This window comes from Rhinatrema bivittatum, chromosome 12 (assembly GCF_901001135.1).
Source record: "Rhinatrema bivittatum chromosome 12, aRhiBiv1.1, whole genome shotgun sequence".
In the NCBI taxonomy this organism is placed as follows: Eukaryota; Metazoa; Chordata; class Amphibia; order Gymnophiona; family Rhinatrematidae; genus Rhinatrema; species Rhinatrema bivittatum.
In genome coordinates this window covers 57,602,450-57,625,727 of record NC_042626.1, presented here as the reverse complement: position 1 = coordinate 57,625,727, position 23,278 = coordinate 57,602,450, and the positions used below count along the sequence as shown (strand labels likewise).

General features: G+C 44.6%; 2 protein-coding genes across 4 annotated transcripts in view; one reads left to right on the top strand and one right to left on the bottom strand.

The window, feature by feature from the left end:
• Positions 1 to 20,479, bottom strand: part of DBF4B (DBF4 zinc finger B) — a 109,161-nt gene extending 88,682 nt beyond the window's left edge. The window contains exon 1 of the mRNA XM_029573477.1: positions 20,228 to 20,479. The gene's annotated coding sequence lies outside the window, so the exon portion shown is untranslated. The remainder of the gene's footprint in view (positions 1 to 20,227) is intronic.
• An 89-nt stretch (positions 20,480 to 20,568) lies between these two features.
• The window catches only part of CCDC43 (coiled-coil domain containing 43), a 76,244-nt gene continuing 73,534 nt past the window's right edge, over positions 20,569 to 23,278 (top strand). For 2 of the 3 annotated variants that reach the window (XM_029573480.1, XM_029573479.1), the window contains exons 1-3: positions 20,615 to 20,893; positions 22,256 to 22,346; positions 22,562 to 22,697. In XM_029573480.1, the coding sequence (XP_029429340.1) occupies positions 20,720 to 20,893; positions 22,256 to 22,346; positions 22,562 to 22,697 (401 nt within the window). In that variant the 5' untranslated portion in view covers positions 20,615 to 20,719. Of the gene's footprint in view, positions 20,894 to 22,255; positions 22,347 to 22,561; positions 22,698 to 23,278 lie in introns of all 3 variants that reach the window. The other variant, XM_029573478.1, reaches the window with a different exon arrangement.

The window sequence follows — 23,278 nt, the reverse complement described above, 5'->3', positions numbered from 1 at the left end:
GCCATTAAATGTGGGCTGTTGCTCTGCAATCGGCATCCCGTACCTTCTGGGCCCGGGCCTGGCGTGGTGTCCTGCAATCTGCTGGGGTTGCCTGGCATGGCTCCCTGCATCCTGCCCCTCCACTGTATTCAGCTGCTCTGAGTAGGCCTGCAGTAACTCACTAATTTTATAGATCCAGCATCCCTGGCTCCTGATGGCACAGGAGCCAGGGATGTTGGCTCCTGGCTCTTGTGGCAACCACTAGGAATAGCCTAGTGGTTAGAGCAGTGGGCTATGAACCAGGAGACCAGGGTTCAAGTCCTGCTATTGCTCCTTGTGACCTTGGGCAAGTTACTTTACCCTCCATTGCCTCAGGTACAAAATTTAGATTGTAAGCCCTCTGGGGATAGAGAAATACCTACAGTACCTGAATGTAAACCAATATGATATCTCAGATCAAATGTTGGTATATAAAAAAAATAAAATGTCTCCACTGTTGTGATATAAAGGGAACCTTTGAGCAACAGGTTCTCTTCCCTTATTTTTGCGCTAGTAGTTATTTCAGTTGCTGGTTCCTGATTTTGGCCCTGCCTGATCATGATTCTGCTCTTGTTTGCTGCCTGCCCTGACTCTTGTCTGATCTCCACCTCTGTACAAACTCTACCTGTCTATGCCTCATGATTCACTATGATTCCTGGGCCTGCAGCATCCTCAAGGTGCACTCTCCCCACCAAGTCTATGACAGTTTGCTCAGGCCATGGACTCCCATTGATGTCCCCCTGCAGGAATATCTGTGGGATCTCCTGCAGATGGTTCAACAATATCAAAAGAACCAATATCACATTATTGGGGTTCTGCAAGACCTTTGTGGCTAAATAAATTGCAGTCGTCCACAGCAGTGACAACGTTACCCACACCTTCACTGCAGTCGGTCACTGCCATTGCCTCATCTCAGTCTGCTTCTGCCACCCTGTTATTATGGTGACCCCAAGGCCTGCAGGGGCTTCATCAACCAGTGCCTGATCCATTTTGAACTCCAGCCAGTCAACTTTGTATTTATAGCATCCCTGCTGTCCAGTCGGGCATTGGCATGGGTTTCCCACTTATGGGAGAGAGATGACCCCAGTTTTTGCTTCAGGAAGCTCTTTGATGAGTCCAACTGAGCATCATCTTCACCCTCCTAAGTTACTCTTCCTGAGGCAGGGTTCCGTGACTATTGGGCAGTATATAGTATAATTCTATACCTTGGCATGAGAACGTTTCTGAAACGAAGAAGCACAGATAGCCATATTCTGGCAAGGTCGTTCAGACAGAATCAAGGACCAACTGGCTGGTCATGATACCCCTGCCAAACTGAATGACCTTATAAATAGACATCCGCTTTCAAGCGAGGCCCCAAGAATGGGAAGTCTCTAGACACAGGACCTGCCTGGCTTCCAACTTTCAAAGAACTATGATGTTTCCTGTCCAGTTCCCACCTTCACTTGTACCTATGAAGGAGCCCATGCAGCTAGGGCAAGCCAAATTATCTGAGGAGGAGAAGCACCAGCGCAAGTTGCACAACCTATACTTAGTGCAGGCAAAGGTTATTAAACTTCCTCATGTCTGGAGAAGAAGGGAAATTCCCACACTAAGGGTTGATGGGAGAGGCAACCCTAGGCACTACTCACCTTCTTCCTCCATGACATATTATTCTATCAGTCTGGTTGGACTTTAGAAGTAGGGATTTCTTCTGTGAGGCATTTCTGGAATTCAGTGTCACCGCCAACTTCACAGACACTGGAAAAGCTCCAGTTATCTCTGGTGCCATTAAAAAACCCTGCCTGCATTTCTTTGGTTTACAGAGAACTATTACCAGGAGCTATTCACTACACCATTGGCCCTAAGATGTTAACAGTGGATCTCCTATATGAAGAAACAATTTATTGTTTGTGCTTCAGATGGCTGTTAACTTCGTACAGCTTAGTCTACCTTGGTTGCAGCGACACTTGTCGGGGGAGTGCTAGGGAGCGGTCCCTAATCCGGAGAGGTTTGGTGTGCCCTTGGACCACGGTTGCGACTGCAGAGAGCTCCGTAGAAGCACTGAGGCAGGTAAGACATGTCCAAGCACAGGCGGACAGACTGAAGATCAGAGACTCTGACCTCTGCCGAACCTGAACGCATCAGAAGAGACCCAACAACGCAATGCTGGTCTCTGGGGTAGCCCTCCAGCCACTCAATAGTCCTTTTGGACCTGCCATACGTGAACGGCAAATGTGTCGGGACAGACAGAGGTCGAGGACAAGCGATGGCACTAGAACAAGAGGAAGACACTTGAAGACATGATCAGACGAAGGTACTTGAAGACATGGTCAGACAACGATACTTGAAGACATGGACAGACAGCGATACTTGGAAGACATGGACAGATGAAGGTACTTGAAGACATGGTCAGACGACAATACTTGAAGACATGATCAGATGACGATACTTGAAGACATGATCAGACGAAGGTACTTGGCAAGGCTGAGGCAAGGCTGAAGAGAAGAACATCAGGACCACTGAAGAAGACGCTTGATGAGTGGAAAGATGACAGCAGAGCTAAAACTCAATATGAAGAGGAATCCAGCCAAGACTCATAGCAGCAACTGACCTGGACAGGGCTTCGGTGACCCAGCGTGATCGATGCACCTAACAGGCCAATCAGAAGAAGAGAAAACTTCAGACCCAGCATGGAAGATGCACCAGAAAGTCATCTCGAAGCTGAACAGAGGACAGCAGCCCAATAGGAGGTAAATCCGGAACCAGGACATCTGAGAAGAAGGCTTCCCAGAAAAGGAGCCAAAAGGAATGAACGCTTGAAAGCGAAGCATCTGAAGACGAGGACGTCAGGAGAACCTGAAGACAAGGACATCTGGACACGAAAATGTCTGGAATGTGAGGACATCAAGACTTCAACCCCAGGACACTCAGTCAAGAGCATCAAGGAGGTGCCGAGAGAACTGGAGAACAAGACATCTGAAACATCAGGACATCTGGACTTCAGACCCCCAGGTCACTCAATCAAGAGCATCGAGGAGGCACCGAGAGGCAGAACAACTGGACGACAGGACCTCTGGAGAGAAAGGACATCAGACGGCAAGGACATCAGGAAGGTCTGAAGGACTAGAGAAATATATAAAGGAACCCTACAGACCCCACCTACAAAAGCCACACGCCTCATCTCAACTAAAGACCGATCCTTTTCAACAGCAGGCCCAACTATCTGGAACGACATCCCAGCTGACCTCAGAATGGAGCCCTGCCTACCAACATTCAAGAAAAAACTTAAGACCTGGCTTTTCCGCCAAGCCTTCTCAGATACCCATGACACACAATAGTCGACAGAACTTCCTTTAGGAGCAATGGATTTCCATTTTACCCCTAAGCCCAGAATAAGAGCCTCCTGACTGCTCTGTTTATTCTAATAATTTCTCCGTTATCTCTAGCCTTTCCTTCCTTCCAGCAGTCTATGCCTCCAAGTTTAATTTCCCTGTTAAATGTAACTTTGCTTTTTCATGTTCAACCTTTTGTTTTTGGTTACTGTTCTTGGTTCAGTTCCCCTATTCGATGTGAACCGACCTGATATGGTCTCCACCATGAAGGTCGGTATAGAAAAGTGTTAAATAAATAAATAAAATAAATAAGGCGAGGACATCAGGAATATCAAACGACAAAGACATCTGAAGACAAGGACATGGGATCTGATGAGAGACCAGGACATGGAACGAAGATGCAGACGAAGGATCAGGAACCACAAAAGAAGACAAGGGAATTCCCAAAAAGAACAGAATGCCTTGAAGAAGCAAAGATGGACATCGGAGCCTCCTGGGAGAAGAGCTGGAACAGAAGAGATCCAGGAGCCGGCAGCTCCATGACTGACTCCTTGCGAAGGCAACCATGAACTGAAGGCAGAGCCCTTTTTATAGGGCTGAAGAGGAAACACCTTGGGTAAGGTCATCAGATGGGGCCGAGGCCACTCCCACTGCTGGCCCTTTAAAAGGCTGAAGGAGGCGCAGCCACGCGCCTAAGGAGACAGGACCCTGGAGAGCGGTGTCTCTGCCGCAAAGGAGGAACAGGAGCATCACTAGGCCTTGAAGCAGGGCCCAGCATTAGAGGCAGCTTCCTGCCGCAGGAGAAAAGGCTGGGGGCGGCTCCATGCCACGTAACAAGCCCCGGCGAGAGTGGCTCCATGCCACAGAAGGAACCATGGAGGCCCTGCCAGTGCAGGGGAGATGAGAGCGTCAGCGGCCTCCAGGCCGCGTGGAAGGAGGAGAATGGCAGCCTCCCGACCGCATGAAAGCAGGACGGCAGCAGCTCTGACTGCCGCAGGAGGAGCAACGACGTCAGCGACCTCCAGGCCGTGCAAGCTGAACAATGACAGCTTCAACTGCCACGGAGTGCGGGACAGCAGGCAAGCTGGAGGTGAGAGGCTACTTGCGGGCCTGACCACGAGCAGAATCGCAACAACACAATCCAGTTGTGAATTGATGAATAGAGATATCCTCTTCTGGGATAATCATTGTTTCCCAAATTATCTGTGTCCATTATATTCCCCTAGTCAACTCTCAGCTCTTCCAGACCTCCCCATGCCCTATGCATCCTTTGCAGACGTCTTCAACAAAAAAAAGCAGAGGTCCTTCCACTTCATCGTCTGTATGATTGCACCATAGATTTAATGCCCAGTAAAACACTACCCTGACGCAGAGTGTACCCTCTTATCCATCCCTGAGATGGAGGCTGTGAAAGAGTGGCCTTTCTAATCCTTCTTAACCTGTGTGGGAGAAGGCTAGATGCCTGGTCCACCTTAAATCCTAGAGAGAGAGAGAGAGAGAGAGAGGGCTCTGTGAGCGGGACCCTACTGGGGCAGGATAAGAGACTGAGCCTAGCTAGGTTCAACAGGCCCCAGCATTTCCAGCCGAGGAGCTCTGCATTAAGGTTTATGAAGTATATTACTAGAAGAAGATTAGCAGTCTACAAAGTGTCTATGTATGAGTACACTGCTAGAAGAGGACAAGCAGTCTAATAGTGTGTTTGCTGATTAATGGAAGAAATAGTTTTATTTTGCATGAAGAAATTCTGGAGCCCTGAGTGTCTATGTCTCCAGCCTAAGAAAGTTGCTTGGTCATCCATATATGGTGCAGTTTGGGGACTTTTTTTCTCTATGCAAGGCACAGAGAAAACCCAAGTCTCCAGGGGAGATTGAGAGAGAAAGTTATTGTGTGTGTGTGGGTGGCCTGCAAGAAGTTTCGAGGCAAAGTAGTGCTGATGAGTTTAAAAGAGTGTGGCTCAGGGAGCACACCGAAGTAAACCAGTTAAAAAATAAAAAAAGAGATTCTGTTGGAATAGAGAGAGTTGAAAAGAAGAGCTGTGGCTCTAAACAGAGTACAGAGCACAGGAGTGCATCAGAACACTGAGGACTTTAAAAGATTGTGGATCAAAAAGGAGCACAAAGGAGAAAAACACATCAAAAGATTTTTTTCTCTAATACAGAGAGGCCTGTCTTGAAGCTTAAAGGAAAGTTGAATAGTTTGGGAAAGTTTGTTTGCAAGCAGGAGAGAAGCTCCATTTGCCCAAGAAAGTTAAGGAATAAAAGTAAATCAATAAGAAACTGGTGAAGCAGACTTTTATTTCTTTCCCTTTTTCCTGTGGAAAAAAAAAAAAGGGAACAGTATTGCAGAAAGACTGTTTGAACAGGGCATGGCCCCTGAAAAGAGAAGTTAAGCTGCCAGACTGCTGTGTGATTGAACAGGGTGTGGTACGTCCAGGAGCAAGCATGAATGAGCAAGCTTTGCTAGCATTGTGTCAAAGCCTCATGGAAGGCCAGAAGCAAGTGAAAGCCGTGTTAGGAGAAGCCAGATGGCCTGGACCTCTAATTTGACAGAATGCAAAGAAACAGCATTGCGCGTCTCTGCTAATATGAGAAGAGTACAGTCAGCACTAGATGAAATGCCAGTGAACACAGATGCAGAGGATTATAAAAGCAGCAATGTTGCTGAAGATGGAGAAAAGCCTGTGGGTGCTGTGACAGGAAAACATGGCATGGAACCAAGGAGCACATCACTGGAACAGCTGGCAGAAAGAACTGACTTCCAAAAAGAAAAGGGGAATCAGCTGATGAAACAGGCTCTGAATGTGACTGAGACACAAGAGAGATCATGGTAGGGCTTTACAGCCTGGCCTGAGGATAACAAAATCACAGGCTGCCCAGAAGGGGGAGGTACAGAGTGGCTGCTAGGAAACGGCATGGACTGGCCGGAAGAAGGTGCTGCAGAGGTGCCAGGGAGAAGCACTGGCGAAAGCCCAGAGAAGCCAGTTGGAGGCACTGCAAGGAACATATCAAGAGGTACTACGAAGGGGCCAGTCGGAGGCACTGAGAGTGCCCAACCAGAACCACTGCAGAATGGTTAGAGGGAGGCGTTGCAATTGGAGACCAAAACTGTATAAAGAGTCAAATGAAGAACAGGGAGTGCACAAAGGGCACAGTGGGTGATGGTTATGGTGATGGATGTTGGATGGATGTTAGCGAGAAGGGGAAAGCACAACTCTATAGCCACACTCAAGAATTTACCTGGGGAGGGTATGTGAAGGAATGGGCTTACTAACCCTTCTTAACCTGTGTGGGACCAGGTTAGATGCCTGGTCCACCTTAAATCCTATAGAGAGATATTGTGATGCTGCTGTGGAACTAGCCCGTGAGCGGCCTCTCAGCTCTGCTGGCAGGATTTGTCCAATTTGCAAGACATTTGACAGAACACTAGGATTCTCCTTAGGAAAGCAGTTGACTGGTACAAAGAAAGTGCGGACTAGAGGCATAAAACCGTGCCTCAATTTGCCTCTGGAGATAAGGTTTGGCTCAGCACTAGAAATATTTAACTCAAAGTATCCACTGTCAAATTTGCTTAAAGATTTATCAAACCCTACCAGATTATAAGGCAACGGAACCCATGACCTACAAACTCAAGATTCCCCCTATTTCCTTATTCCTAACTCCTTTCATGGATCTCTACTTAAGCTGTTGTTTCTTGTGAGGGAGTCTACAGGAAACTCCCTCAGACCACCTTAAGGGACTGGCCACAGTTACCTGGCCTGGTCCTCCTTAAATTCCAACTCAGCAAGGGATTCTGGGCATAGGGTGGATCCCTTCAGCCTAGCATAAGAAGACAGGGCCCAGAAGGGTTAGGGAAGCCCCAGGGTGCAGGCAGGAAGCCACTCTATGAGAAAACCTGCTATGTATGATTTCTCTGTGCTACCTGAATTTAAGGTGAGCTGCATCATTTGTGTGCTTTGCACTTCATTTTCACTGTAAATAAATTGCACAAAAGGAAACAGCCAGAGACTGCCTCCTCGTTCCTTCTGGCTGTTTCCAAGCCGCTATCGCACAAGTTACCACAGTTCTTAACAAATATTCCAAGAAAACCCTGGCTCCCACGCCAGTCTTGTTTGTCCCAGACCCAGAATTTGATGCCCCAGTACTGATTGAGAAATTTAATCAACTGTTTCCCCAAAACCGTAAGATAAGGGACTCTTCCTGGGGGGGTGGGGGGGGGGGGGGGGGCGCGGGAACTGTAATATGCCACCAACTACACGCTGCTGTTCTGCAGGTGGCATCTTGTACCTGGTCTCGGGCCCAGTGCAGGGTCCTGCAATCTGCCAGGGTTGCTTGGCATGGCTCCCAGCATCATGCCCCTCCATGGTATTTGGCTGCTCTGAGTAAGCCTTGCAGTAACTCACCAGTTTTATACACCCAGCAACCCCATCTCCCTGTGGTGCAGGCTGATGATGTCATCCCTGCTGAGACATAAAGAGAAGACCAGTCCTCTGGGCTGGTGCCTGAGCAACAGGTTCTCTTCCCTTGTTACAGTTGCTGTTTCCTGGTTTTGACCCTGCTTGACATGGCTCTGCTTCTGTATGCCACCTGTACTGAGTCTTGCCTAAAGTCCACCTCTGCACACAATTCCGCCTGCCTCAACCTGGCCTGCTCGACCACGTCTACACCTCATGCTTCAACGGAAGGCATAACGGGGAACTGGATTCAAACAGCAACCAAGGAGAGCCTTGACTTTTATGGTGTGGGGAAACTGATAACCATGGGTAACCTACACGACGTAGCAGATACTACCCATAAGCTTACTGGGCAGACTGGGGATGGAACATTTGGTCCATTTCTGCCATCATTTCTATGTTTCTATGATTTGGAATGGTTCCTGGGTCTGACAGTCAGCATCCTCGAGGTCTACCCCCCTGTCTGTGACACGGCAAAAGACAGATGCTACTGTCTGACCCCACCAGCTGGCAGGAGGAAATTCTGCAGGCCAGAAAGGAAAGAAAAAAATGACTGTGGGCACCTACTAGCCATAGACCTTCATCGCTGTGCTCGGCTTCCTGCCCCCACTTGCCTTTCAGCTGTTTTTTTTTTTTTTTTCAGCTAAGCCCATGCCAGTTTAAAAAACAGCTACCAGACCAAGGCACTCATCTGAGGGATCACAAAAATCACCTAAGGAATTCTCAACTGACGGAGGGACCAAAAGATATCACTAAAGGAGAACGGGACGAATTAAATTTCCTCTTCTTTTCTCCTTCAAAACTTTAAAGCAATCCCCAGTAGGGAGATGCACGTCCACCATCTGCTAGAGATGGAGAATAATGGTGGGCTGATATCACTACAGGGGTATATATACTGGATGTTAGCTTTGCTCCGTTTCCATCTGCTGGTAGAGATGCATAATCCACTGGTTTTGGCTTCATCTGTCTGTACGCTAAGAAAGTAGCAGATTTTTGAGGCAAGACTTTCCTTAGGTAAATCCATGTTGGTTGTGTCCCATTAAATAATGTGCATCTCATTATGCAGCAACAGCCAAGAAAGGAAATAGAATGCTAGGGATTATTAGGAAAGAATAAATCAGAGAATATCATAATGCCTCTGTATCGCTCCATGGTGCGACCGCATCTTGAGTATTGTGTTCAGTTCTGGTCACCACATCTCAAGAAAGTTATAGCAGAATTAGAAAAGGTACAGAGAAAGGCGACCAAGATGACAAAGGGGATGGAACAATTTCCCTATGAGGAAAGGCTAAATAGGTTAGGACTCTTCAGCTTGGAGAAGAGTCGCCTGAGCGGAGATATGATAGAGGTCTATAAAATATAAGTGGAATGAAACGAGTAAACATTAATCATTTGTTTACTCTTTCATAAAGTACAAAGAGAAGGGGACACAAAATGAAGTTACTGGCTTTTCCTAGCACTTCAAAGTGGATTACATTCAGGTACTTCCCTGTCTCCAGAAGCCTTACAATCTAAGGGCAGGATTCCTCGCGGAATGATGAATCCTGCGAAAAAGGGGGAGGGGGTGGGCCTGCGGGGGCAGGCCAGCCTTTCACACCAAATAGCGACACTGTAAAAGGTGTAGCTATTCGCTGCACTACTGCCGGCGATAATGTTCCTATAATTTCCTGGATCACCCCTGGAGCTTTTATTTAAGTATCGGGGTTACATTGGCCACATTCCAGTCTTCAGGTACAATGGATGATTTGAATGATAGGTTACAAATGGGAATGAAATTTCATTTTTGAATTCTTTCAGAACCCTGGGATGCATACCATCCAGTCCAGGTGATTTGCTAATCTTCAACTTGTCAATCTGGCCTACTACATCTTCCAGGTTCACCATGATTTGGCTCAGGTCATCTGAATCGTCATCCTTGAAAACCATCTCCGGAATGGGTATCTCCCCAACATCCTCCTCGGTAAACATCGAAGCAAAGAATTCATTTAGTCTCTCCGTGATGGCCTTATTTTCCCCTAAGTGCCCCTTTAACCCCTCTATCATCTAACAGTCCCACCGACTCCCTCGCAGGCTTCCTGCTTCGGATACATTTTAAAAAGTTTTTATTTTGAGTTTTTGCCTCTATTGCCAACGTCTTTTCAAATTCTCTTTTAGCCTGTCAATGCTTATGCTTTTTCCTTTTTTCTTCAGCTGGATCCTTCTAATTTTTGAAAATGTATCTTTTGTCTAAAATAGCCTCTTTTATCTCACCTTTTAACCATAACGGCAATTGTTTGGCCTTCCTTCCTCCTTTCTTAATGTATGGAATATATCTGGACTGCGCTTCTAAGATGATATTTTTTGACAATGTCCATGCATGTTATACACTTGTAACCTTGCAGCTGCATCTTTCAGGTTTTTTTTTCTCTCTTTTTTTTTTTATACTTTATTTCTCATAGTTTTCTTCAAAATACATCAAACATATTTTGGAGTACATATATGGTTTGCATAACAATCATGACTACTATTATACTACTAGTATATGAAGAAATTCTAATGCAAAAACCAAATATTTCTAAGTCCTCAATAATGGGGGATTTCAGACTAGAAATAATTATTAAGGCATCTACACTGCAATAAAATACAAGAAGTAACAAACGATCACACTAGGGTTGCAACCTTAGTATTCAGAGAGATTACGTTATATTACAGAGTTATTATTCTGTCTCTGGATTTAACTCAATCTGTTTACTAGCAATAAATTTCACCAATTGAGACGGCTGAAAAAAATAATACCTTACTTTCTCAAATGTGATACAACATTTGCATGGAAATTTTAATTTGAAAAGTGCACCCATTTGAAGTAATTTCGGTTTTAAATTTAGAAATTCTTTTCTTCTCCTTTGTGTTTCTTTTGTAACATCTGGAAACATTCTAACATCTAATTGACAGAATTTTTCTTTTATGTTTCTGAAGAACAGCTTCTGAACCCATTCTTTATCTGAATTTAAAAGAAAGGAGATTATCATAGTGGCTGGTTGAGCCATCTCTTCATTAGTGGATTCCAGAATTTCAGTAATATTCAATGGTACTACAGACTGATATTCCTGTTCCTTCTCAGAATCAATTTTCCAAGCTGGAACATAATATATCTGAGTTAAAGGAGGAAGTGCTTGTTGTGGAATTTTAAGAAATTCTAAAGCAAATTTGTTCCACATTTCTTTTGCTGATAAAGTTGGAGACTTAGGAAAATTTATCAGTCTTAGATTTTTACTTCGTAATTGATTTTCTAAGTTTTCCATTTTCCTAGTCAAAAATTGGTTCTCTTTTATTATTAATTCATTTTGGAGGGATTTTTTTTTATATCCTGAACATTTTTCTCAATTGTCTGATCTCTCACTTTATCCTTAAGTATTACTTTATTAATCTTGGCTTCCAATATTTCTATGTTTTTTTACTATAGGTTTTAATTGTAATGTAACATTTTTATTTAACACAACCAAAGTTTCCCATATAACTTCCAAAGAGAATTCAGATGGTCTATCAATTGGAATAATTTCAGGAACATCACAACTTATAATATTCTCCTGAGACATCAACAACTCATCTATAACCTCCCCCTCCAGAATATTGGCCTTGTTGGCCACTTCTGCAGTTTGATCCACAGTTGACCCTAGAACAACATCTTGGTTACCATTTTTTCCAATTGGTGCCAGAGTGTCTTTAGATGGTTCAGTTCTTAACACTGCAGGATTCTCAGGGGGGGGACCTCTGATCCGGGGATAGTGAGATCTCCCAGTCACGAAGGGGTACTGTGCCTTCCTGCACTCCTTCAAGTGAAACATCACCCGGTATTGTTCTCATTTTATTAAAGTTTCCCTTCTGACAGTTTAGTGCTAGAGCTGTGGATTTACTTATTGTCCCCTTCCAGTCACTAATTCAAATTTGATCATGTTATGAACATTACTGCCAAGAGGCCTCACCACCATTACCTCACCAAATCCTGCGCTCCACTAAGAATTAGATCTAAAATAGCTTCCTCTCTTGTCAGTTCCTGAAACCAAATTGCTCCATGAAGCAGTCATTTATTACATCCAGTAACTTTTATGTCTCTAGCATGTCCTGATGTTACATTTACCCAGTCAATATTGGGGTAATCTCCCATTATTAATGCATTACCAATTTGATTAGCTTCCCTAATTTCGCTTAGCATTTCATCGTCCGTCTCATCATTTTGGCCAGGTGGATGAAAGTATACTCCTATCACTGTATGCTTCCTCGACACATATGGGATTTTTACCTATAAAGATTCTATCGTGCATTTAGTCTCTTGCAGGATCTTTATCCTTTTGAACTCTATGCCATCCCAGACATAAAGCTTTTTAATATATTTATAAATGACCTGGAAATGGGAACGAGTGAGCTGATCAAATTTGCCGATGACACAAAATTATTCAAAGTTGTTAAATCACAAGAGGGTTGTGAGAAATTGCAAGAGAGCCATGAGAAATTGCAAGAGGGCCTTACAATACTGGGAAACTGGGCAGGGAAATGGCAAATTAAATTTAATGTGCTCTAAGAATTCTGACTGAATGTAAAATATTATTCATCTTGATAGTTACAGGTTATCTTCTTTTATTTATTTATTTATTTTAAAACTTTTCTATACCGTTGCTAAGTTAAATACCGTCACAACGGTTTACATATAGGCACATATTTAATGTAAGTAAAAGTGTACTATAGTACATTCTAACAGGTGCCGTCAAAGGTTCGGTTACAATATATCATTAGATATAGTCATTTAGCGAAGTAGTTCATGACCAATTGTACCAAGGTACTTACACCGGTAGTTTTATTACACATAGTATTATAGTAATGTTTTATTGTGGTGTAGCGTTCATAGACTAATCTACTGTATAGTCCTAAGGACTGTATGTCGGTGCCTTTCTGTCTTTTCCTGCAACCAGCTCCCCCTTCCTCCTATTTTTTACTTCTCCTTTTATCTCTTTTTCATTCCTTATGAGACCATATAGTTCGGACTCTATTATTTGGAATTCGATTTTCATAACCTCCTTTATCGTTACATATTGTATTTCCCTTCTTACCTCCTCCCATCTGTCACCTTTTTCCCTCTATTTCTTGTCCCAGTCTCCTATACTTATTTTGTATTTATCTTGTTTTATTTGTATTTAAACTCCAGTTCTTCCCAATATCTATTTAGTATATGTAGCTTCTGTATATAATGTATATAAATTTTCTCCTGTTCTTCCTAACACCGTTTAGTTTGTATATGTAGTTTTCCCTCTCCCCAGTTTTAAATGAGTTTCATTGTAAAGCTCCTAGGCTGCAGTTACTGTTATCTGGAAACCGATGTGATGTTTCTAAAGAATGTCGGTATACAAAAATGTTAAATAAATAAATAAAGTACAAAGTGAAGCACTTAAGGAAGAGTAACCCAAACTTTGGTTACACAATGCAAGGTTCCACATTGGGGGGAATCATTCAGGAAAAGGATCTAGGCATTATGTCGATAAAATGTTCTGCTCAGTGTTCAGCAGCGGCCAAGAAAGCAAATAGAATGCTACAGATTATCTGGAAAGGAATGGAGAATAAAACAGAGAATATCCTAATGCCTCTGTATCGCTCCCTGATGCAACCTCATCTCGAGTATTGTGTGCAGTTCTAGTCACCACATCTCAAAAAAGATATAGCAGAATTAGAAAAGGTACAGAAAAGGGTGACCAAAATGATAAAGGGGATGGAATGATTCCCCTATAAGGAAAAGCTAAAGAGGTTAGGACTCTTCAGCCTGGAGAAAAGATGGCTGAGGAGAGATATGATAGAGGTCTATAAAATAATCAGTGGAATGGAACGAGTTTGATTGTTTACTTTTTCAAAGAGTACAAAGACCAGGGGATACACAATGAAGTTACTAGGTTATACATTTAAAACTAATATGATAATTTGCATTGAGAAAAAAAATATTTTAAGCTCTAGAATTTGTTGCCAGAGGATGTGGTGAAAGCTATTGGTGTAGCTGCATTTAAAAAAGGTTTTGGTTAAATTCCTGGAGGAAAAGTCCATAACCATTATTAAGGTGGAGTTACAGAAATTCACAGTTTATCCCTGGGATAAGCAGCTTGGAATCTCTCTACACTTTGAGATCCTGCCAGGTACTTGTGACCTGGATTGGCTACTATTGGAAACAATAGGGCTTGATAGTCCTTTGGTTTGACTCAGTATGGCAGGTCTTATGTACTTATATATGTGAGTGTGCTGCCGTCGCTTCCTCCCCTTTTTTCCCCAGTGAGACAGTGATGCCTGCCCAGGATAAGGCACAGTGTCAGGTGCCGCTGATAACTTGGCGCAGCTTCTGGAGCAGGGAATGCGGTTCTTACCTTTCGGTGCATCGGGAGCGGTAGCGACAGTGAGCGCTAAGGTGGTGGCGTGGATTACAAACTGGTTGACGGATAGAAGACAGCGTGTGATGGTAAATGGAACCTGCTCTGAAGAGAGAATGGTGTTAAGTGGAGTATCACGAGGATCGGTGTTGGGACCGGTCCTGTTCGAGAACGCCTTTTATTACAGTCTGAACAACGCTGGATTTACAGACTGAATACTGTTCATCCATCAGGTCTAAACAGCGAGTTGGATTTATATGTATTTCTGGGATGATCGTTTCTATTTATCATGATTGGCAGATTACTCTACTGATATACTATGAATACATCATTGGTCGCTGACGTCATACTACAAGGGCGAATTTAAAGAGACGCTAGCCTCAGTTTCGGTTCCTCCTCCTGTTCTCCTGACAAGATGGTTGAGACGTCTGGTCCCGTCTGAATGGGTAGCCATGCTATTCTCAGATAAGTACTGGCTTCATTTCTATTTTGTCATTCGCTATTTAAATGCATATTTCTATTAACTTCTTTAGGTAAATGACTCTTGTTAAATCAATTCTTACATGCCCCTGAGGAAGCTGATCCAGCGAAACACTGGCCTGTGTAGGGCGATGTTAACATTCGGCTGTTAAGAGTCAGATTTCGAGTCATTTTTGCTAACATGAATGGAGGACTATTTTAAAGAATAAGAAAAAATTTTTCAAAAAATAATTTTATGTATTAAAATATGATGAAGGTGGATTATTGAAAAGACCGGTTAGTGTCTACTTTAAGAGACATACAACGTCAAGGCTTGCTGACACCTTCTTAGGCTATTATTTAAATATTATTTTGGGTTCCACATTTTTGTTATTAGACTTCAATTACCCCAATATTGATTGGGTAAATGTATCATTGGGACATGCCAGAGAGATAAAGTTCCTGGATGGAATAAATGACAGTGTTATGGAGCAATTGGTTCAGGAACCGATGAGAGAGGGAGCAATTTTAGATCGAATTCTCAGTGGAGCAGAGGATTTGGTGAGAGAGGTAACCTTGGTAGGGCCTCTTGGCAATAGTGATCATAATATGATCAAATTTGAATTAATGACTGGAAGGGGACAGTAAGCATATCCATGGCTCTGGTGCTAAACTTTCAAAAGGGAAACTTTGATAAAATGAGAAAAATAGTTAGAAAAAAACTGAAAGGAGCAGCTACAAAGGTAAAAAGTGTGGAAGAGGCATGGTCATTTAAAAAAAATATCATCCTAGAAGCACAGTCCAGATGTATTCCACACATTAAGAAAGGTGGAAGGAAGGCAAAACGATTACTGGCATGGTTAAAAGGTGAGGTGAAAGAAGCTATTTTAGCCAAAAGATCTTCATTCAAAAACTGGAAGAAGGATCCAACAGAAGAAAATAGGATAAAGCATAAACTTTGGCAAGTTAAATGTAAGACATTGATAAGACAGGCTAAGAGAGAATTTGAAAAGAAGTTGGCTGTAGAGGAAAAAACTCACAGTAAAATCTTTTTAAAATATATCCGAAGCAGAAAGCCTGTAAGGGAGTCAGTTAGACCGTTAGATGATTGAGGGGTTAAAGGGGCACTTAGAGAACATAAGGCCATTGCGAAAAGATTAAATGATTTCTTTGCTTCAGTGTTTACTGAAGAGGATGTTGGGGAGATACCCGTACCGGAGGTTTTCATGGGTAATGATTCAGATGGACTGAACCAAATCATAGTGAACCTAGAGGATGTGGTAGGCCTGATTGACAAACTGAAGAGTAGTAAATCACCTGGACCAGATGGTATACACCCATGGGTTCTAAAGGAACTAAAAAATTAAATTTCAGACCTATTAGTAAAAATTTGTAACCTATCATTAAAATCATCCATTGTACTTGAAGACTAGAGGGTGGCTAATGTAACCCCAATATTTAAAAAGGGCTCCAGGGGCGATCCAGGAAACTACAAACCAGTTAGCCTGACTTCTGTGCCAGGAAAAATAGTGGAAAGTGTTCTAAAGATCAAAATCACAGAACATATAGAAAGACATGGTTTAATGGAACAAAGTCAGCATGGCTTTACCCAAGGCAAGTCTTGCCTCACAAATCTGCTTCACTTTTTTGAAGGAGTTCATAAACATGTGGATAAAGGTGAACCGGTAGATGTAGTGTATTTGGATTTTCAGAAGGCGTTTGACAAAGTTCCTCATGAGAGGCTTCTAGGAAAAGTAAAAAGTCATGGGATAGGTGGTGACGTCCTTTCGTGGATTACAAACTGGCTAAAAGACAGGAAACAGAGAGTAGGATTAAATGGACAATTTTCTCAGTGGAAGGGAGTGGGCAGTGGAGTGCCTCAGGGATCTGTATTGGGACCCGTACTTTTCAATATATTTATAAATGGTCTGGAAAGGAATACGACGAGTGAGGCAATCAAATTTGCAGAAGATACAAAATTATTCAGAGTAGTTAAATCACAAGCAGATTGTGATAAATTGCAGGAAGACCTTGTGAGACTGGAAAATTGGGCATCCAAATGGCAGATTAATTTTAATGTGGATAAGTGCAAGGTGATGCATATAGGGAAAAATAACCCATGCTATAGTTACTCCAAGAAAGGAGCTACCACCCAAGGAAGAGATCTAGGCATCACAGTGGATAACATATTGCAATCGTCAGTTCAGTGTGATGCGGCAGTAAAAAAAGCAAACAGAATGTTGGGAATTATTAGAAAGGGAATGGTGAATAAAACAGAAAATGTCATAATGCCTCTGTATTGCTCCATGGTGAGACCGCACCTTGAATACAGTGGGGTAGATTTTATAAATGTACGCACGGGCGTACTTTTGTTCGTGCACCAGGCGCGAACAAAAGTATGCTGGATTTTATAAGATACGCGCGTAGCCGCGCGTATCGTATAAAATACGGGGTCGGCGCGCGCAAGGGGGTGCACATTTGTGCAACCTGCGCGCGCCGAGCCCAGCGCGCACTGCCTGTTCCCTCCAAGGCCGCTCCGAAATTGGAGCGGCCTCGAAGGGAACTTTCCTTCCGCCTCCCCTCACCTTCCCCTACCTAACCCACCCCCCCGGCCCTATCTAAACCCCCCCCTACCTTTGTTGGCAGATTTACGCCTGCAGAAAGCAGGCGTAAATCTGTGCACGCCAGCGGGCTGCTGGCGCGCCATCACCCGACCCAGGGGCTGGTCCGGAGGCCTCGACCACGCCCCCGGGCCCACGCCACGCCCCCGGGCCCGCCCCCGAAACACCACGTCACTCGTGGCACGCCCTTCGACACGCCCCTCAATGCAAGCCCCGGGACTTACGCGCATCCCGGGGCTTGTGCGCGCCGCCGAGCCTATGCAAAATAGGCTCGGCACGCGCAGGGGAGATTTGGGGTAGGTTTTCAGGGGGTACGCGTGTACCCCTTTGAAAATCTTCCCCTATGTACAATTCTGGTCTCTGCCTCTCAGATATAGTTGCGATGGAGAAGGTACAGAGAAGGGCGACCAAAATGAGAAAGGGGTTGGAACAGCTCCCCTATGAGGAAAGAATAAAGAGATTAGGACTTTTCAGCTTGGAGAAGAGACGGCTGAGGGAGGGATATGATAGTAGGGATGTGAATCGTTTTTTGACGATTTAAAATATCGTCCGATATATTTTAAATCGTCAAAAATCGTTAGGGCCACGATACAATACCAATTCCCCCGATTTATCGTCAAAAAATCGTAAATCGGGGGAAGGGGGAGGGCAGGAAAACCGGCACACTAAAACACCCTAAAACCCACCCTGACCCTTTAAATTAAATCCCTCACCCCCCCCCAAATGCCTTAAATTACCTGGGGGTCCAGCGGCGGTCCGGAACGGTCTCCTGCAATTGAATCGTGTTGTCTTCAGCCGGCACCATTCTGCGCCGCCATTTTGCAAAATGGCGGCGCAAAATGGCGGCGGCCATAGACCAACACGATTCGACTGCAGGAGGTCGTTCCGGACCCCCGCTGGACTTTTGGCAAGTCTTGTGGGGGTCAGGAGGCCCCCCCAAGCTGGCCAAAAGTCCCTGGGGGTCCAGCGGGGGTCCGGAACGGGTCAGGAGGCCCCCCCAGCTTGGGGGGGCCTCCTGACCCCCACAAGACTTGCCAAAAGTCCAGCGGGGGTCCGGAACGACCTCCTGCAGTCGAATCGTGTTGGTCTATGGCCGCCGCCATTTTGCAAAATGGCGGCGCAGAATGGCGCCGGCTGAAGACAACACGATTCAATTGCAGGAGACCGTTCCGGACCGCCGCTGGACCCCCAGGTAATTTAAGGCATTTGGGGGGGGGGGGTGAGGGAGGGTGAGGGATTTAATTTAAAGGGTCAGGGTGGGTTTTAGGGTGTTTTAGTGTGCCGGTTTTCCTGCCCTCCCCCTTCCCCCAATTTAGCTACGGACCGCCGCTGGACCCCCAGGTAATTTAAGGCATTTGGGGGGGGGTTCGGGAGGGTGGGGGATTTAATTTAAAGGGTCGGGGGTGGGTTTTAGGGTGTTTTAGTGTGCCGGTTTTCCTGCCCTCCCCCTTCCCCCAATTTAGCTACGGACCGCCGCTGGACCCCCAGGTAATTTAAGGCATTTGGGGGGGGGGGGTTCGGGAGGGTGGGGGATTTAATTTAAAGGGTCGGGGGTGGGTTTTAGGGTGTTTTAGTGTGCCGGTTTTCCTGCCCTCCCCCTTCCCCCAATTTAGCTACGGACCGCCGCTGGACCCCCAGGTAATTTAAGGCATTTGGGGGGGGGGGGTTCGGGAGGGTGGGGGATTTAATTTAAAGGGTCGGGGGTGGGTTTTAGTGTGCCGGTTCACGATTTTAACGATACTCTAAACACCCAAACGGCGACGATACGATTCCCTCCCCCTTCCAGCCGAAATCGATCGTTAAGACGATTGAGGACACGATTCACATCTCTATATGATAGAGGTGTTTAAAATCATGAGAGGTCTAGAATGGGTAAATGTGAATCGGTTATTTACTCTTTAGGATAATAGAAGGACTAGGGGGCACTCCATGAAGTTAGCATGTGGTACATTTAAAACTAATCGGAGAAAGTTCTTCATTCAACGCACAATTAAACTCTAGAATTTGTTGCCAGAGGACATGGTTAGTTCATTTAGTATAGCTGTGTTTAAAAAAGGATTGGCTAAGTTCTTGGAGGAGAAGTCCATTACCTGCTATTAATTAAGTTGACTTAGAAAATAGCCACAGCTATTACTAGCAACAGTGACATGGGATAGACTTAGTTTTTGGGAACTTGCCAGGTTCTTATGGCCTGGATTGGTCACTGTTGGAGACAGGATGTTGGGCTTGATGGACCCTTGGTCTGACCCAGTGTGGCATGTTCTTATGGTCTTAGGTGCTGCCTTACTATGGAGCAATATGATCAAACCTGGGAACTATCTAGAGTTAACCCGGAGACTCCAGAATGCCATCCGGGTCAACTTTACAAAACTCTGAGTTCAGGTGCTGCTACTGATGCAGCTGAACAAGGTCCCACACAGGCCTGGAAAAGGAAGTCAACTGGGCCCTGAACAGAAGACGGAACATCAGGCCTATGCTGGCAGGAGCAGGGGGAATATCGGGCACTGGAACAGCAGAGCATCAGTTGGCCCTCGAAGAAAGTGCAAGGAGAGTGTCGGGGCTTGCCGAGCCGGCAGGAGGGGACCGCATTGGCCTGTGCGGCAGGAAAATAGAGCAGGCCCGTGACACATGCAGTCTGTCACACGTGGGTTCAAGCTGGGGGAAGGAGAGCGGTGTGTGAAAGTGAGCATGTGTGTGAATGGGTATATTATAATTTAATCTGCTATTTGAATGCCTAGTTTTAGTCTTGCAAAGTCCTCCTGCAATTTTTCACAATCCGCTTGTGATATTTAAAAAAAGTCCGACAAAACTTAGAGAACCTCTGAAAAAATGGATGAGTTATTTATAAAGAAATCAATTGAGTTTTTCCTAACTAAAATTATGAAGGGTTCATGTACTACCTACTACTACTGAAGTACATCACACACGCAAAGAGATCTGACTTCTCCTCCACTATTTCCCAGGCTGGCGTCTTGTCTCGCTCACCAAGATTGGAGCTCTTACTTCCGCTCCAGACTGGCGGAGCGACTCTCTTCCAGTCTAGAGCCGTGAGATCTTACTTCCACCCCGGTCTCCCCAGTCTGGATCTATTTTTCCCCTTAAAAAGGGAAAGTTGTTCTCTTCTCCAGTGCCCCTAGTGGGGCACCAGAGACCAGTATTGGGATTGGGAGGGGGGTGGGTCCTTGAAAACTAAAGGCCGCAGGTTGCCCCGCAGCCTAGTTTTGCTGTCCAGGCTTCCTCCTAATTTCCCCAGCCACCGCCTGCTGCCCTCAACAATGGGGTGCTCCCCCTGCCCGGAGTGCTAAGAACTTGTTTCCGCCCCGCTCTCCCCAAGATTTTACTTTCGTCCCGCTCTTTCCCAATCCGCAGTTCTAAAAATTAACTTCCGCCCCGCTGAATCTCCCTTGACATGCGCATAGAAGTTGGCAGGTGACGTTCCAAGGCATTCCATTCCCGAGCAGCCTCTCCTGTTCCAAGATGGCGGCGCCCTGCGAAGAGCCGGTGGCCTTTGCGGGATGGCTGGATGGACGGTTGGATGCGCTGGGCATTGATCGGGACGTGTATACCGCCTATATCCAAGGTGTGCTGCGGGAGGAGGAGAGCGACGACGAGAAGCTGGATGCGCTTCAGGGCACCCTGGCTGCTTTCCTGGTGAGGGACCCGTGAGCAGCAGAGCAGGCTGGCGCTAGACATGATGCATTCTGGTATCTGTAGTATAGATTTCAAGTGGAAGGGGGGACCAGAACTACAGTCCCCACAATGCGTTCATCGTGAGTTCAAATTAAAGCAGGAATGGCCCAGAATCTTTCTCTTCAGAAGTCTTGGTTACAGGGCAGTAGGTCTGCCAACTGGCTATCATTTCTCCACCAATTGCATGCATCGGTTTGAAATTCTCATTTCCATAAAAAAAAAAGTAGGTCCGTGTGGTAAGATCGAAGCTGGGATCATCTTGTCCTGAAAATAGTAGAGCCAGTTGGTAGCCCTACTGGACAGCTCTGCTTTCGGAGAAGGGTCAGGAAGATATAAATATAGAGAAGGCTCGAGCAGTGGGCCAGCAGCTGTCTTGAATGGAAACCAAATTCTCCGTAACCTTAGACTTGTGATGGGGTCTCAGGTTTCTGCTGGACAATTTCAGGAAATGTGCCTGAAATAGGCATCATAGTTGCTTAGAAAGTACAGCTGTTTATATATATATATATATGTGTGCACTGCAGATGTCAGTAGTCATTTTAAAACCAGGCATCTCCTGATCGGTTTTACCAGTGGCTAGGATAAGATGTAAAATGATAACCATTTACAGTAATAAAATAGCAGTACTGAGGTCTAAAATGTAGGATGTGTTTTGTAAAGATGGCTTGTTGAGAGGTTTGTGCTTTCTCAGCTTTCCAGGAGCTAAATATAGCGTACAGACCTATTAATGAAGTTTTCATAAACTTGAGAAAGTTGATTCAGAGGTGAAGGAATATTTATTTCAGTCTGAAAATGCAACCTTAGCTGCTCCAGCTAAGCAGTTACCATGTTTTTTGAATTCCAGTCATCCTAATCAGGGGTCACGAGTGTGAAATGTGAAGGTCTGAGGATGTAGATAAACTGGCATGCCTGACTCCCCTGTTAAAAGGGGAACAGTAACGCCACGTACAAGTCTCTACCCTTAAAGAAGCAGAGGAAATCTAAGGCTTAGATGTTAAGTATTTTGGCATGTTTTACGCCTCATTGTTGTATCATAGGCACTTTTACAAGGAGCCTTGCAACATCTGCTGTTGGTAGATTACCACTGTAATTATTGCTTTTTTTTTTTCCCCCATTTTTGATAGGCCTCCCAAAGTAAAATCATAATGACATAAAACCATATAAAAAAAATACACCCCAGAAAAAACAAATAATTTCCTTATGGTCTTCTAGTTTCCTGCAAGTATCTAACAAGGGTTTGCTTCTCTCTGCCTTTTAATTCTCAGATCTGTTTTCTTTGAGTTTATTCATCTTGACAGAAAGCTATTTCTTACTCTCCATCAGGAAGAAGATTCCTTGGAAGCTGTTTGCAAGGAGATAGTGGCTAAGTGGCGTGAAGCTGAGAAAACAGCTGGAATCAAAGGGAAACCAGAAGGTTGAGCAATGAATGCATGCTATTGCTTTCCTTATCTTCAGCATGGTCAGTGCAGCTAGCACCCTGTCATTTTGTATCAGGGAATGCTGAGCACCCATTAAAGTTATGCAATAGGGAGGAGTCTAGGAAAATTTTAAAAAAATGTTGGGATGGGAAGATTTATGTCTGAATATAAAATTGCAGACAGATTAATTTAGACTAACTGCATGTCCTAGATGAAATTCAGGCAATTGCTAGCATGATCGAGAAACAGGCCCGGATTGTAGTGAAGGCAAAAGAAATTTCAGAAGAAGAGAAGCAGAGGAAAGCTGCTGTCCTGGCACAATATGCCAACGTGACAGATGATGAAGAATATCCTTTCCATTGAGTGCATTGCCTGGGCGCTTTTCTGGTGGTGGGAGTATGTGCGCTAAAGACAATACCTACTTATGTCTAGAAAATTGTATTTTATTAAAAAGAAGACTTTGCAAATAACAGCACATTTTCGAATTTCCAAATTTGCAGAATAAATTGTTATGAGTAATCACATACTTCGACAGGAATAAACCTCATTCCTAAACCAGGGTATGTTGGGAATGATCCAAATCTCTCAGATTTACTGCTAATGCTCTTCTTGATAATTTTGTTGTGCTGTTTGAAGTCATTTACGTGCTGTAAATTTAGCAATTTAAGATATTGTGCCTTTTCAGCTTCGATCCCCCTCCCCTGCAGAATTAATCTTTTTATGTGGGCCCACAAGGCACTGCTGAAGAATATTCCTTCCTGTGCCCAATTAAACATGGATTTATTAGATTCCTAGGATTGGGCATGGAAAGAGCCTGCCTGGTAATAGCAAGATTCTATTTAGCCCTCTCCTTTACAAGTGTAACTTGTTTTTTGTTGTGGTAAGAGCCAAGTGTCCTAATAACTCTGGCTACATGTTGTAACTTAAG